At 42.9% G+C, this 14,937-nt stretch overlaps 1 protein-coding gene across 8 annotated transcripts in view; it reads left to right on the forward strand.

Annotated features, from left to right (window-relative positions):
• FARP2 (FERM, ARH/RhoGEF and pleckstrin domain protein 2) overlaps window positions 1–13,362 on the forward strand; it is an 85,035-nt gene extending 71,673 nt beyond the window's left edge. For 6 of the 8 annotated variants that reach the window (XM_040567429.1, XM_040567425.1, XM_040567428.1 and 3 more), the window contains exons 17-27: window positions 903–984; window positions 1,815–2,052; window positions 2,871–3,001; window positions 3,812–3,880; window positions 4,272–4,361; window positions 5,082–5,164; window positions 6,836–6,954; window positions 7,668–7,831; window positions 9,996–10,103; window positions 10,900–11,051; window positions 12,220–13,362. In XM_040567429.1, the coding sequence (XP_040423363.1) occupies window positions 903–984; window positions 1,815–2,052; window positions 2,871–3,001; window positions 3,812–3,880; window positions 4,272–4,361; window positions 5,082–5,164; window positions 6,836–6,954; window positions 7,668–7,831; window positions 9,996–10,103; window positions 10,900–11,051; window positions 12,220–12,310 (1,327 nt within the window). In that variant the 3' untranslated portion in view covers window positions 12,311–13,362. Of the gene's footprint in view, window positions 1–902; window positions 985–1,814; window positions 2,053–2,870; window positions 3,002–3,811; window positions 3,881–4,271; window positions 4,362–5,081; window positions 5,165–6,835; window positions 6,955–7,667; window positions 7,832–8,928; window positions 9,069–9,995; window positions 10,104–10,899; window positions 11,052–12,219 lie in introns of those variants that run through there. The other 2 variants (XR_005822562.1, XR_005822563.1) reach the window with 2 other exon arrangements.
• Window positions 13,363–14,937: the final 1,575 nt, after the last annotated feature.

A 14,937-nucleotide genomic window follows, 5' to 3' on the forward strand; every position in this document is an offset into this window, starting at 1 on the left:
AAGGAACACAAGGTCAAAAAGATAATGTGTGAGCTTTTTCAATATCTTCCAGTTAACGAATCTCTGGTGAAAATCTGGAAAACACTTTTTGTAATTAGAGTTCAGTCTTGCAGCACAATTTACTTTAAAGAGCATGTTTTTAGTCTTTTAATCTATGTATTACTTTCTCCTGGCCTGAGATGTAATATATAAAGAATCTAATTTCTCCTGGCCTGAGATGTAATATATAAAGAATCTAATTATCATTCAGAAGAAGGTGATTTTCCCTCCTCTTGGTGATATTGAAACATTAGTTAATTTTTGTTCTCTTCCTTTTTATGTTGGTGAATCAAGTAGCCTGCTGTATACCCAGGTATTCTGCCTCACTTGGAAAGCTTTCTGCTCTAGAGAGAACAATCCAGATCATTGTATAAGATGAAAGCAACCTGAATCTGGAGTAAGGGAAATGAAAAATTATAGTAAGCAAAGTATGGACAAAAAATAAATTCATAAACTTGGGTGGGATCATAATACATCATTTATTCAGAAGTCTGAAGGGTTAAACTCTGTAATAGACTTTCAGGAAAATTCATTTCTATTCCTTTCTCTGTTTTCCAAGTGTGTTTTTGTTACTACATGTTGCTTCCACATTTACTGTACCAAATTGTCAACCCAAGCAGTGAAATGGAAATGCTAGGAAATGCAGGGAAAGGAAATGCAGCTAAAAATGGGTAGAGGAAGGATTAACATTAGTACTTATTACCATAATTTTACAAAAGTAGTTCTTAAATATGCAGATACCTGGGAAGCCTTTCTTAAAGATTTTGTCTTGAAGTAGTGGGCGGATTGGAGGGAGGAAATGGAAATGTCTTCCTATCTCATGGACTGCATCTTCTTATTTCATCTTTTTACATACATTTCAGGGAAGGAAAAACCAATGCTCACATGAAAGGAGATTATCAACGCATTGGAGATGTCATGCTCAGGAATATGCGTACGCTAAAGGTAGCTAAAGGATTTAAATAATGGAACCTCAGCGTTGTTGATTCATTTTTGTCCTGTTGTCAAGGATGATACTTCAAGGTTTAGGATTTTAAATTAACTTGAAATGACTTGCAAACAATTAACATTGCTAAGCAAAAATAAAACAATATTTACAACAAGGCTTTATCCAAGTGCTGCTTATTTGACCACCTACATTTACCTTGAGGAAAGGCTATATGTTTTTTGGCTACTCAGCAGAAGACAAGGAAAGATTGTTAAATTAGCTGCACTGTCTTGCTATACTTGCATAACTGTAACCATCCCCTATGGAGGCACTGTTTCATATGGTTGATTAATTCCAAAATGTGAATAATTTTAATTGGAGGAGTTTGTTCTGAATCCAAGGCACCTTTATTTGGAATAGAGGACCTTTGTGGGACAGTCACGTTTGTGTTGCAGTAGAGGAACAAATTCCTCAGCTCACTTCTGCCTGTCCTAACTTGAAAGAAGTCAGTAATCAACAAGAATTGTCTTGGAATGGAAAAGCATTAACTGGTGATAGTACCGTCAGTTCTCGTAAAAGGCAAACATCAGCCCAGCTGACATAAATAGCAAACAGTTGACAATCAAGAAAATATTATTAATTTTAATACTGCTTTTTTAACAGAGCAGTTAAAACATATAATGTAGTCAATGCTGCTTTTTGTCAGTATTTATGACAGTGTATGCAGTCTTGGATTACAAAGTCATGGTCTGAGACAAAAGCAAAGAGGGGAAAAGTTGTTTCTTATTCACTGTGAAGTCTGTAGAAGACTTTCCTTTAATCTGAGTAATTTTTTATGATTCAACAGGAGTTTACAAGTTACTTGCAGAAGCATGATGAGGTCCTGACAGAACTGGAGAAAGCAACTAAACGCCTAAAGAAACTGGAAATGGTTTATAAGGAGTTTGAGCTGCAGAAAGTTTGCTATCTGCCACTCAATACTTTTCTGCTCAAACCAATCCAGAGACTAATGCACTACAAGCTGATCTTGGGGAGACTTTGCAAGCACTACACAGCGGAGCACCGGGACTTTGCAGACTGCCGGAGTGAGTGAGCACTCAGCTGTATATGTGCTAGGCAGAATCCCACTCCCCTGTACATAACAAATTTTGCAGGTACCCTGCGGGAGACAGTAAGCATTACTTCTATCTACACATTCAATGTAAACCAGCCTTTTCTTCATTCAGGATCTCTTATTCTCATATGCAACTGTGAGAAATACACAGAAGTTTTGACAACCTTGACAACACAGAAGTTTCAACAACCTAAAGGTTGTTGAAAACACAACTTCTAAGTGAATTCTCTAATTTAAATATCTGAGAAAAAAGAATACATCAAGCAGAAAACTGTCAGAAGGCAGCTTAGTTCAAAAAATGTTCAGGCTATGTTTAAAAATTAATTTTGTTCATTTTTAAAATTTTTGAGTAGCAGGCTTTGCCAGTCTCCTGCCATGCTCTGGTGCAGGGCTCTGAATTTTTCTGCAACAGATAGAAAATTACCTTAACTGTTAGTTTGGAAAATGCAAAAGAGAACTTTCAAAGAAACTATTTCATTTGCAGATTTCATTTTATTTTTTATAAAGTAATCTTTGGCAGAAATAGTTGTTCTTAATTTTGGAATTGACTTTTGGCTACATGGTAGTTACTTTCTAGTTGTGCTATGTCTCATATACCAAATAATCTCCAGAAGCATAGGAAGCGCTTTGCAGTTGCTAATTAATCTCTGTTTTGTCCCTGTGTAGCTATGAAATGTTTCTTAAGAATAAATCTGGCTATTGATTTCAGATTCATTTTTCCAGGGTTCAAATTTGTGGCCTGAGTTTGTCTCCTCTATTCTGATCTGTTTGGTGCCATTTTCCCTACAGATGCACTGAAGGAAGTCACAGAGATGACCTCTCAGCTACAGCACAGTCTTATCCGCTTGGAGAATTTCCAGAAACTGACAGAGCTACAGCATGACTTGATTGGTATAGATAATCTCACGGCACCTGGGAGGGTAAGTAACTTCGCTTAGTTTCTACAGCCTTTGTTGTTTTTATTGCCAAGCAATCCATTTCAACAATGTATTTACTGTAACCACCTCTACCAGAATGCCTGAGAAGGCTTCGTATAATAATTGTCTACATAGCAGGTCACATTTAGCCCTTGGTGATACTGTAGGGAAATAGATAAAAATGCTTCTGCTTAGACTCTGGCTACAGTTTCATGTTTCCGTTATGGCAGAAACCGGGTATGCTGGGACGCGGCACTCTGTATTTGGTTGGGAAGCAGTATGTCACGTACTCGATACAAGTCCACTGCCAACTCTGCTTACGTGTGTCTGATGCAATCTCTCTTTGCGGACTGAGACCACATGGCAACATAGCAGTGGTGAGAGGAGCACCACTGGACAAAGCCGCATTGGTGACTGTTTTTGTGGGAGCTTGTTTAGTTCCTGCTTGGTTTTTATGTTTGTTTGTTTTTGCTAGATATACTGAGCATAAGCACAGGAGCATCGCTTATGCTTTTGGGATGTGATGGCAATCACTGCAATGGGATGTAAGTGTAATAGGTGAACTGCTGAAATCCAACAGGAACTCTGCTCGTTTTCCTTCTCTTGCTTCACTGATTTAAATGCTGGCTGCAGCAAGGAGCTGATTCATGTTACCAAACAGAAGGAATGGTGTTTGGCATTTAACAAATCTGTTCGGGATCATTGCTGGGTACCAATCAACATCTGTACACTCTGGGATGAAAACAAAGAACCATAAAAATTCTGTGTTTGGGAAGAATAAAGCTTTGTCTTACTTTTTCTTTTCCTCTGCAGGAATTTATCCGCGAAGGTTGCCTGTACAAGCTCACAAAGAAGGGTTTACAGCAGCGGATGTTCTTTCTGGTAGGTGCTACTTTTGCTTTTCTGCAGGCTGCTCAAGGTCTTCAAGATAAAGCTGTTGTGGAAAGTGTGTTCTCGTGTGTTTATGATGAAAATAAGCAATCATAGCTAAAAATTTATTCTGAAGGTTTTTTATAGAGGGTGACTGTGATAGTGCTCTCTGTTCAGCCTGTTTCCTTAATGGCAGATAGTTTTAACAGAATTCTTAAAATTAATTCTCTCTCTTCTAAATAAACAATAGGATTGTTTCAAGGAAAGCAGGCCAAAGTGATGAAGAAATGGTGGTTTTCCCTCTGTGTATAATGTTTAAACAACAGATTTTTAAAATGTCAAAAATACTTGTTACAACCTGCTGTTTGCAGAATACTGATTGTATTCTTCCTCTGTTTTTCAGTTCTCAGATATGTTACTGTACACAAGCAAAGGGGTTACAGGGACAAATCAATTCAAAATTCATGGACATCTTCCTCTGCATGGGATGTTGGTAAGGGGTTTGAAATTGCGAAGTCATTTCCTTGTGCACTGGGATGCTTTAAGTCAGGTTGAGGCATTGCTTCAGGGCTGTGAGGACTGAACCAGAAAACGCCTTTCAGGCTAGTGGGAGCAGCTGTGGTACTGCTGGTCACGAGCTGGACCTTCATGTGCCTCAGCCTACGTGCTAAACAAAGATTTGTCTGCATGGATAAGTTTATTCCTTCTATCTCATTAGCAAAGCAGCTGGAGCACGTTTGACCATTAATTTTCTTGCCACACTGAGAAGCTTATCTGGGAATATGGATTTGTCGTTTTTTTCTTTTTTTGCTGTGTACATACTTAGGCAAGAAATCAATCCTCTTGTGTCCCTGCCCCCCATATTCTAATGGGACTGTTCTTTTTGTGTTTGATATGCAGCTGATAGTGCTTGACCCACCGGTAAGTAGTAAGCTGAATCCTGCTCAGAATCCTCCTTTCTTCACCCTGTTGAATGTCGTGCTATGCAGCTAGAGATATGGCAGTAGAAACACACCATAAAGATTTTTATAGAGAGCAAAAACAGACTTAAAGTAGGTGATATTCATAAAAGAGCAGCTGTTTTTGCATTCCCTGCAACTGAGTTTTAGTCATAGTGTGACTCAAATTCCTAGCCAGCCAAAGGGAAGAGTTTTTAGTCTTTACCAATCACTGAACAGTGATGAGGAAAACTTTTTTTTTTCTTTTTCTGCAGGTGGAGGAGAGTGAGAATGAATGGGCTGTCCCACACTGCTTCACAATCTATTCAGCACAAAAAACCATAGTAGTGGCAGCAAGGTAACATTTATTTTCCTCAAATACATGTAGGTTTGAGAGATACCTTCTCCAAAGAGTTATTGTTTGATTCGGTGTAGAGACAGGGTTGTTTCTTGTGTCCTTTGGAAAACATGACTTCAAAACAAATGCATGACACCTCACAATTCCTGTATCAATATTGTGCTTTAGGAAGGAGTAGTTTATCTAAAAGAACGGTGTATTATCAAACACAGCAGCAGCAATAACGTTGCTATTGCATTGTTTTCTAGTTAGCTGAGTTGCCAGTGGCATCCTCTAAACAACTGCTGTAAAGCAGAAGACAAACTGAAATGTGAACGTACAAATATTTTAGAATACCAAAAAGAATTAAAATCCAGAACATGCAAACTGATGCAAGGAGGAGAGAGTTCCTGCACAGATCTCATGGAGGAAGCTGGGAGATGAGAAGAAAAAGTAAAGGCTTGCTTGGAGAGAGAACTGATCTCTTGTCAGTGTCACTTATGCAGCGAGCTTGGTGTGAGGAATTACTGCATCAGGCAGGTGCAGCTACAACAGCTCAAGAAAAGCCTGAGGTGGGGAGGATAAGAGCAGCACCGCTGGGACCCAGCAGTCTCTGTGGGAAGCAGTTTCTGCATCAGCTGGTGCTAGCTCCCAAGTGTGGAAATGCTCAGAAATGACAGGATTTGGTTGGCAGCAGTCAGGATGCTCACCACGTAAGGGAGAGAATATGCCAAACTGCCTTTGCACCAAAACTGTCTCTGCAGTAACTCACACTTCTGTGTTTTGAATGGTAAAAAAAAGGTGGGCAAGGAGGATCGGTAGTACATTTAGAGATGCAATGTACAGAACCAGGCTTTGCTTATGTGCAATGGTTTTGTAAATGCTCACAGTGGAATACATAAGCTAACACATGAATCGTACAGGCTTTAATTCAGCTGTTAATCAGGCAAGTTGCTCTGCTTAACCACAAGTAAATCCATCTGAAGATAGCGTAATTCATTTTGGTATGCTGATGTATGAATTTTATTGATCTTTTTGCTAACCTGACCAATTCATGCTGTAAAGGACAGGATATGCAAAATATTTGACTAAGACTGTGCTGCCTTTTTAGTTTAGCACTTTGTGTTTGGTGTCCAAGCACCATACATATTTGTATTTCAGTGATATTCTTCAACATTGTACTTTTTTGGCCTTTTTATCAGAAATGTACTTTAAGATATCTACCACACCTGTTCTCTCAGGATCAGCTTTAGAAGGCTTTGTCCCCTAAAAGGCAGTTGGAGTTGGGTATGCTAAAGTACAGAATTGGAGCGCTAAACCTCAAATTTATAGGCTTCTCTGCTGGGTAGTAACCTTGTCTTGAACAATAACTATTACTGAAATTATTCTGGCGGGTCTGAATGGGGATATTATGTGGCCCTTTGGCTGCCTGTTCATTCTCTTTCTTGTGAAGCCCAAGTTTTAAAATGGTTATTTTAAACTTGTTTTAAGGCTTGAAGATAGTGGTAAAGGCTATGTGAAGTCAGCTTCCTGTCTGAAAAGTTTGTGTTTTGGAGGAATTTTCTGATTTTATTTTAATGGAAAGGGACTGCTCATTGTATTGGACAGTGACTTTTGCCTTTGTTTAGAAATCTTGCATTTTGCCATGGCTCCAGGCTGGGGTGGTCACCATTCACACTGTTTGTCTTGCAGCACCCGCTTGGAAATGGGAAAGTGGATGGAAGACCTGAACATGGCAATTGAAATGGCCAAGAAATCTACTGAGAAATCTGATATGCTTCTGGACAACTCCGTATGCAATCGCTCCAACAGTAAGTGATGTTTCCTGCCTTCTCGAAACGTGTCAGGCATTGAGTCCTTCTCATTTTTCCCATTGTAAATTTGATGACATAAATGGCGTATTTTATTATTCATATGCTGTTGGAGAGCTCTTGTACTCTTGTCATGTCTTAGTTAAAGTAAATATGCTTGTCTTCCTTGACTGATGTTGCTGGTAGCTCTAATTGCAGCAGAGATGCTCCAGCTGCAGAATTGTTAATTTTATAAGGTCCTTATTCATCTCTTATATAGATACTTTCTCCATTTAACCAGGTTGTGTTTTCTTGTCCTTAAATTCAGTGGTTTCTTTGGAGTTCAGCAAGTTGTTTTATAGCCCAGCATTCTTTGTGCATATCTCTGGTGTTGTGGATGTGGTGAAATTTGTAGTATCCCTTCCTAGAGTGCTTTCTGTTCCTCCCTAAGGATCAGCTGAAGGTGAAGTGTGGGGTATTTGTTTGTTATTTTTTATTTTTCCTCCCTTGCCCTGGAACATTGAGTCAGCTGCCCCAAGCAGAGCTGAGTAATGAAAGCCAAAATTATCTGCTCAGAGTGACTTTTAGGAGTTGTGTAACATTCAAGTTGATGTATTTCAAAAATGGGCCATTGCAAGAGGAAAGACAGTTGTTTTTTTTACAGGAATCCCTGCTCCTCTTGCTCTTTGTATTGCACAGTTTTCTTAAACCGCTGCTGAATTCTCCTCCCCCAGGATCCTCTGATGAGGTCTCTCTAGAACAGGAGTCCGAAGATGACATACACTCTTCTCGTAGCTCCTTGGACAGGCAGAGCCACCACCGTGCCAACACAACCATGCACGTGTGCTGGTACCGCAACACCAGCGTCTCCATGACTGACCACAGTGTGGCTGTTGAGGTACCCCGCAGGGCGCAGCTCTCACGTCTTCCTCTGTCCGTCTTGGCTCGCTCAGGCTCCGCTCATCCTCCACTACATGCTCCATTTTGCCATTGAAGCACTTCTGCTGTCTGTGGGAGAGCATGGGTGATGAAAAGGCCGCTGCATGTTTGCTCACCTTCATGCATGTCTGCGTGTCTGCCAAACACGTGCACCGCGCTGTCCCTGCAGCAGGCCTTTGTTTCAGAAAATGTGCTGAAGGAGGGAAATTTCATAGGAAACCGTAATATCCTAGGCCTGAATTATTCATTTGGGTTTAATGAACCTTGCAGGGGGAGTTTAGACCGGTATTGGGTTAGGCCGAACAGAGCTTTATTACGTGTTTGCTGGGCTGCTGTTCTGCTGGGTCTTACCCCTTGGCGTGGCTTGGGGCAGCACTGATGGCACGTTTTGTTTCTGAGGCCTGCACGTTTTGAGACAGATGTCTGTTCTGCGTGCTGCTTGCGTTGGCATCTCAGTTTAACATTAGGAGGCAGTTCAGCGGGTTTAATTGGCTAGGAAACCTTCCTGGAGGCTGGCATACTTGGAAGATTTCCAGAAGTGGGAGATACCCTAAATACCAAGAAGAGGAAAAGGAGGTTACTCGCTAGCCAAACAGCAATAAGACAATGTATCTGTGTATTTGTGCCTTCCTTGCCCTGCAGTTAAGGTATTTTTTGTTTAACGGAAGAACTTAAAAGTTGGGCAGTGAGGCTTCTGCGTTTTCATGGTGTGTGGCACGTACTAATAGCTCAGTAAGGGAGCTCTTACAGAATACAGGCTTAGGGTCCAGAAGTTGGGCATTACAGCCAGCAAAGAAAGTGGTTTCTATTGGAGGGAAGAAGCCTTCCTTACCCTTGGGAAAAGCACCTTCTCATTGTTCGGTATCCATATAACAATACCTGCCCCCACAGGCTCTGGGATTAAACCTGTGAATTCCTGCAGCATCCTCTCACATCGTTCTGTTTTGTGTACTAACACCGTCATTTTTTTCCACGATCCATTTTCCTTTAACAGGCATCACTTTTCTTATCCTAATGGTCTGTTTTTCTCTTTCTCTCCCCCTCTTCTCTGCTCAGTTTTCTGCTCTCTTGCTGTTTCTCCAGAGCTTCCTCCTCGCTATTTGCTGGGCCAGGCCCAACGGCCCAACACAATCACCCATGTTTGTTGGTACCGGAACCAGAGCCTATCCCTGTCTGATTACCTGTGCATGATCCAGGTAAAAATGCCTCTCAAGTTCTGCGCTGGTGGGAGGAGCCATGGGATGCCAAGTAAAATGTGCAACTTCTCACTCCATAATTGCTTAGTGAACCCGTGTGTTGTGCTAGCACGAGGATGCCCCATTTATCCAGCAGAGGAGTTGCAATATTGCCTCGTTGGTACAGGTTTTCCTTCTATTTCTGCTTCCCAGAGTGGTTCTCTGTGTAATTCTGCTGCGTGCTGTCTTTCTCTAATTTTAAAATCCATTTGCTTTCATTCCATGCTGTAGGTTTCCTTATCCCATTGCCCAAATGTTGGGTGACTCTGCCTCCAGAATGGCAACATTTAACTAGCACAGCACTTCCCTGCAGCCTGCTTTTCACGTGGGGCTTGGCTTAGCTAGCTGCTGCATTCCTGTCCACAGCTCTGGCTTCCATCACCAGCCTTTGTTTCCTCTGCTGCTTTATTTTCTTTCTCGTGCAGTGTCTTGTACTTATTTTTTTTGCATGAAAAAAAAAAAAGTGAATAAAGGGATGAATGTCCTTGTGGCATCGCTGTTTCCCTGGCCATAGAGTGCACAGGACAGTGGGGGCTGGACGGCTGAGTCTGTGTGGCACTCTGCCATGTGCTGCCTGATGTGACACTGAGATCCAGTGAGCAGTTAAACATCAAGTAACTTCGTATCAGGGGAGAGAAATTGCTAGTTTGCTCATCACTGGCACGTGAACAGAGCATGATTGTTTTCTAGAGTTGGTGATGTGAAGATACATTCAGTTACCATATGAAATATCCAGGAGGCCTTTTAAAACATGGGAGCAAGTGCTGTTTTATGCAGAAACAGTTATATCCGAGAGCCTCAGGCTCTTTAACTGCATCAGCTGACTTATTTTTCCCGAAGACAGAGATCTGTGGTTTCATGGCAGTTTTCTTTTTCATTCTGTGCTAGAACCAGCTCTCTGGGTACTTGCTGAGGAAGTTCAAAAACAGCAACGGGTGGCAGAAACTGTGGGTCATCTTCACCAACTTCTGCCTGTTCTTCTACAAAACGCACCAGGTGAGCCAACGTAGCTGAGGGGGATGGTGTTTGGGGTAGTGCGGGGACCCTGGAGATCCTTTGCTTTCAGCTACAGGCCCTTCTCGTTGTGATTTGGAGAGTAACCAGTGAAAGACTAGGTAGTAATTAACGAAGCAAGTCTCTGTAAGGCTGCAGGCCCTCCTTGCAGCATGTAATCAAGATTTTCATTTCTGTTAATGGTGCTCACCTGCTGTATTTGAGGGGAAAGAGGTCTCACGATGCTTCCACTAAGGGAGGTCAGGGAATTAGCAGCCTTTTGGCAGTCTCTGTCTCTTACCTGCTCTCACTTGGGGGCTGCAGCACAGTTAACAGTTACGCAGGCATCAGGAATTTCTCTGCCAGGGGTGTGTTCAGCATCTGTTTTTTGTAACGAGCTGTGCTGCAGTGCAACGCCTGCCTTTTCATCTTATTAACCCCCAAACCTGTTTATTCTTTTCTGGCTTCTTGGGGGCGTACTTCTTTTGGGAAGGATATTTTAGCTTTCATGTTAGATCTGTGCTTGGGATTCCAGAGAGTTGCTGAGGAGGGGAAAAGGGAGAGCCCAGCAGGCAGTGGAGGGCAGGGGAAGAGCAGCAAGTAACTCTTGTAATACAGTGCGAGGAGCTGGGGGAAATCTTATCACCTAGCACAGGCTCCACAAGAGATAGAGGCAGCTCCTCCTCCCGTTCGCTCCTAAGCAAATATACAAAGCCCCTAAACTGTACAGTGCAGCAGTGCTGGGAGCTGTGTGGCAGGGGATGTCTCACAGTACAGCCGTGCTGTTTGGCTCTTCCAGGACGATTATCCCTTGGCCAGTCTCCCGCTGCTTGGCTACGCAGTCAGCTCCCCTGTAGAGGCAGATGGCATTCAGAAGGATTATGTCTTCAAGCTGCAGTTCAAATCCCATGTGTATTTCTTCAGGGCTGAGAGCAAATACACCTTTGAGAGGTAATTTTATGTTTTCTCTGTATATATTTCTTAGTATATAATGTGCTGTCAACTCACTGGTTGATAATGCAGAGCCCTCTCTTTACTCCTGACTACTTCCTGGTCTGAGGGACCTTACAGAGCACCCAGCACGTTCTCAGTAATGAAGTTTCTTTCCTCTTCGTACCTGTAACCAGAAGCGCTATCCTTGCAGGGAAAGGCTGGTGGTTACACCTAGAGCTGTGGGCTCTGCTTTCTCTCCAGAGTCTGGAGCTTTCTTGGGGCTGGGGAGCAACATAGATGGAAGGGCTGTGAGATGCTCAGCCCCACTGGGTTTAGGGAGTCAGATTTATAGTTCAGTAAAAATTCTGGTAAGAATACCTTTTTTTTTTTTCTTCCTCTCAGTCTCCAAAGAAACAGAAGTTATAACACAAGGCTGAGAACAGTGAGTGCTGTGGTGCTTTTTCAGTTTACTGCTTTCTCTGTAATAAAGTTTATCAGGGGCTTACACATACAGTCCAAAGTAAATTGTGTTTAAAATCCATCACATACAAAACTTTGCTATTACGTTACCTGTTTAAAACCCTTGTGTTGCTTTTTGCCTTGCAGGGTATTTCTTGGGGTTTTTGCTTGTTTGTTTGAGTGTGCTTTTAGTGAGAAAGAGAAAACACCATGTACTTTCCCCTTCCTTGGGAAGAGCATCACACACTTGTGAGCAGCGTACATATCAGTTACCTGAGACAGCACAGTTGTGTTCTTTAATCCACTGGTTTCAGAGAGTAATTTCAAGGGGAAAAAATGTAATTCGCAGTTGCTGTTTGTCTTGTTTTCTTCATTGTTGCTTCATTTTATTCCATATGAGCAAGTCTGTAACCTAGCTGATTGTAAGAAACAATCCATACCACTAAGAAACTTGTTGGTAGCTCGTCCTCCTCAGATGAACACTTTCTGTACAGTTATAAGAGAACATGATTTGCTCTAATAAAAGCTCTTGGGAGCTCAAAGCATTGTAGAGCTGTTCCTTGAACAGGCAGCCAAGTTCTGCAGTGTATTTGCCACAACTCTATGGTGGGAAACAGATATTTCATGAGTTTGGTAAAAGTAATCCTACTCATAACAAAAGCATGAGATTGTGTCGGTGAGGGAGGGGCTAAGCACTTCTAATGCCCTCTTATTCCTTTCTTGCCAGGTGGATGGAGGTGATCAAGAGGGCAACCAGCTCTCCTGCAAGGTCAAGTCTCTTGCTTCCAAAGGACAAGAAGGATAGTCACTCAGACTGAAGGGGGGCAGAGCTGGATCTCTGCCATAAACATCAGGAAAGGAGGCAGGTGGAAACAGGAGTCTCGGAGTTGAGAAAGCAAAGAACCAGGAAGCTCATTTCCACCTGGTATGGAACGGGGGAGCTAGGGAATTGCAGACAGGGATCACATCCACTCCGAAGGGTATGGGAAAGGGTCAAGTCTGCTCCAGTTGAACCCACTTAGAGAGAACCTAACAACTGCAGAGCTTTGGTGTGCACACACTGTGGAAGGTATATTGTTCCAGTTGTACCTGTACCCTAACACCCTTGCCTGCCCTGAAGGCAAAGGACACCTTGTTTTTACGTTTTGACTGGATGATCGGCATATGTGGGAGGAAACCAGCAGCTGTCAGTGGTGTGATCAGCTCACAGGTGCTGGCGTCAGGCTTGCTGGCTCCCAGCAGTTCCCTTCCCCTGATGCTCGCAGCTGCCTGCACAGCCAGTCTTGCTGCTGTTAACGTCAACCTGCTGGTGCACTTGCCTTAGACTAACGGGGGCCCCACAGATACACATATAGCTTAAAGAGTTCATTGGGAACAGAAACAGCAGCTCTTATAGAACAATTCTGCTACTTGGAAGCTGCCAAGGCAATGATTTTCTGGGGGAAGGGGGAGGAATGAACTAAGCTGTTGAGATGTCAGTATATTGCGGGTTGATACAGGTAGGGTGTGTGGTTTTTCCTCCGAACTCTGCTATGGTGCATGCTGAGAGGGTCACTTGCTATTCTCATATCACAGCTCCAGAGTTCTTTTATCCTGTAGTAGGCATTACTTAAGGCATGGGATGGCAAACACTCTTCACCCTTATGTGGGTGATATTTTCAAGGCATTTAAGCAATATAGGAGAACAAGGTTCTCTGAACGTCACTGTTGCTTATGCTTCTGTGTTATGTAAAGACTTTTGAAAATCCCTGCTCATACCTTTAAATATGGGGTGGGATCCATCTTCCATTTCTAATGAAGGTGTAAAAGTCACTGGATTCTAGATGGAGAAGTAGTGTGTGAGGACTCTATTAAATCTCTGTATTAAAGCTGAAATGGTTGCAGTTTCTGTTTTTGTAAAGCTGTCATATTTGTTTGCTTCTACAGATGGACTGAAGTAAAGTAAATGCCATAAAATGCTGTTGGACATGGTTTTGATGAGCTTTTATTTTAGTATTTGTGTAGTAGAAAAAGGAACAAGGAAGTAGTGTAATGAAAGAAAAAAGAAAGTGTTGGTTGTTGTGAGGATGGAGGATTGCTGAGATCCCTGTGAAAACGGGACATACAGAGGCCGACCTGTGCATTCTCCAAGGCTGGTTTAGGGTTGTGGTCTCTGAGACTGCAGGTAGGAGGCTTAAGAGGAATTTTTCCAGCCTGCTCACTTGGCATTTGCCTTGTAGGGAAGACAGGTGACTGCAGATCCACTCTTCACTACCACTGTCACAATGGCCATTGTCCCTGTAAGTTATATGTACTTAATTTATTAGTGTCTTTTTTTAAAAAAAATAACTGTCATAGGTGTACACATGTGGATTGTCTAGATATGTTATAATCCCGCTGAATGACTGTTGAAAGTAAATAGCATCTTGATATAAAACTATCTCAGCCTCTTATTCCTGAGCTCGCTATCCCTGCCAAGGGCCACGCTCGGGGGAGAGGGGACAGCGTCGCCACAGAAGCGTTGCTTTTCTCAGCCCCGACCAAAGACGTTTCACTTTTCATTGAGTTCTTGCTTTCAGTGGTTTTCCTGGATGGTGCTGACTATGCCTCTGTCAAGGTAACACCTGAAGTCTTTCAGCAGGAGCATTTTCCTCTTTAATGAGAACATCCCTGTGCAATTAGCACCATTTGCTGGTCTCCTGCAGGGAACCTCTGCAGGAACAGGTTCGCTATGAACAGCCACTAGGGGCATTCACTTACTGTAGCTTTCTAGCACCAGGGGTCAAAACACTGTTACCAGGGTTGAGTTCCTCACTAGGCTGCCAGGACTACGGTTCTGAGCTCCCCCAGCACCAGCTGTGAGCCAGCAGCAGCAGAGGGCCAGCACTGACCCCCTGGGACAGAAGTGCACACCTTTACCACGTTTCAGTGGCACCGGCTGAGGGGGAGCAGCTCAAGGCTAGGGTTGGAGCCGAAGCAGCTGTGCAGCAGCAGGCTCAGTAGAGAGGCCCTGGGGTCCCCAAAAGCAAGCTGTGCTTGCCAGAAGGCAGCATTGTTGGGTTCACGTGCTCTGGCATGTATAGTATGACATTATACATGGCTAACTGCCATGTATAGAGGAAGATAGGAAAGGTGGAGAAATGCACATTTCTGAGAGAGGGGGAGCACAAAGCCTTTTCCGCCTGGGGTGAAATAGCCTGGTATTTGTACCTGCGCTGACAGCTTCCCTTCTGAAAATTGGATAGACTTTTTTTTTTAAATTACCTCCATAAACCAGTAGTCCCTCTCCCTAGCACCACACTTTAAAAATTAAACTGTGAGGTGTACCCCACGTTACCAGATGCTGCATGAATGGTAACAAGCCAGCCTCACCCTAAGCAAGCAGCTTGGAGGCATTTTTTGCATGCTCCAGTAATCTTTTCACCCCAACTTGTTTCTCCATCTCATACGATACGGAAACAGCTTT

The sequence above is a fragment of the Cygnus olor genome, chromosome 9 (genome assembly GCF_009769625.2).
Source record: "Cygnus olor isolate bCygOlo1 chromosome 9, bCygOlo1.pri.v2, whole genome shotgun sequence".
Lineage (NCBI taxonomy): Eukaryota > Metazoa > Chordata > Aves > Anseriformes > Anatidae > Cygnus > Cygnus olor.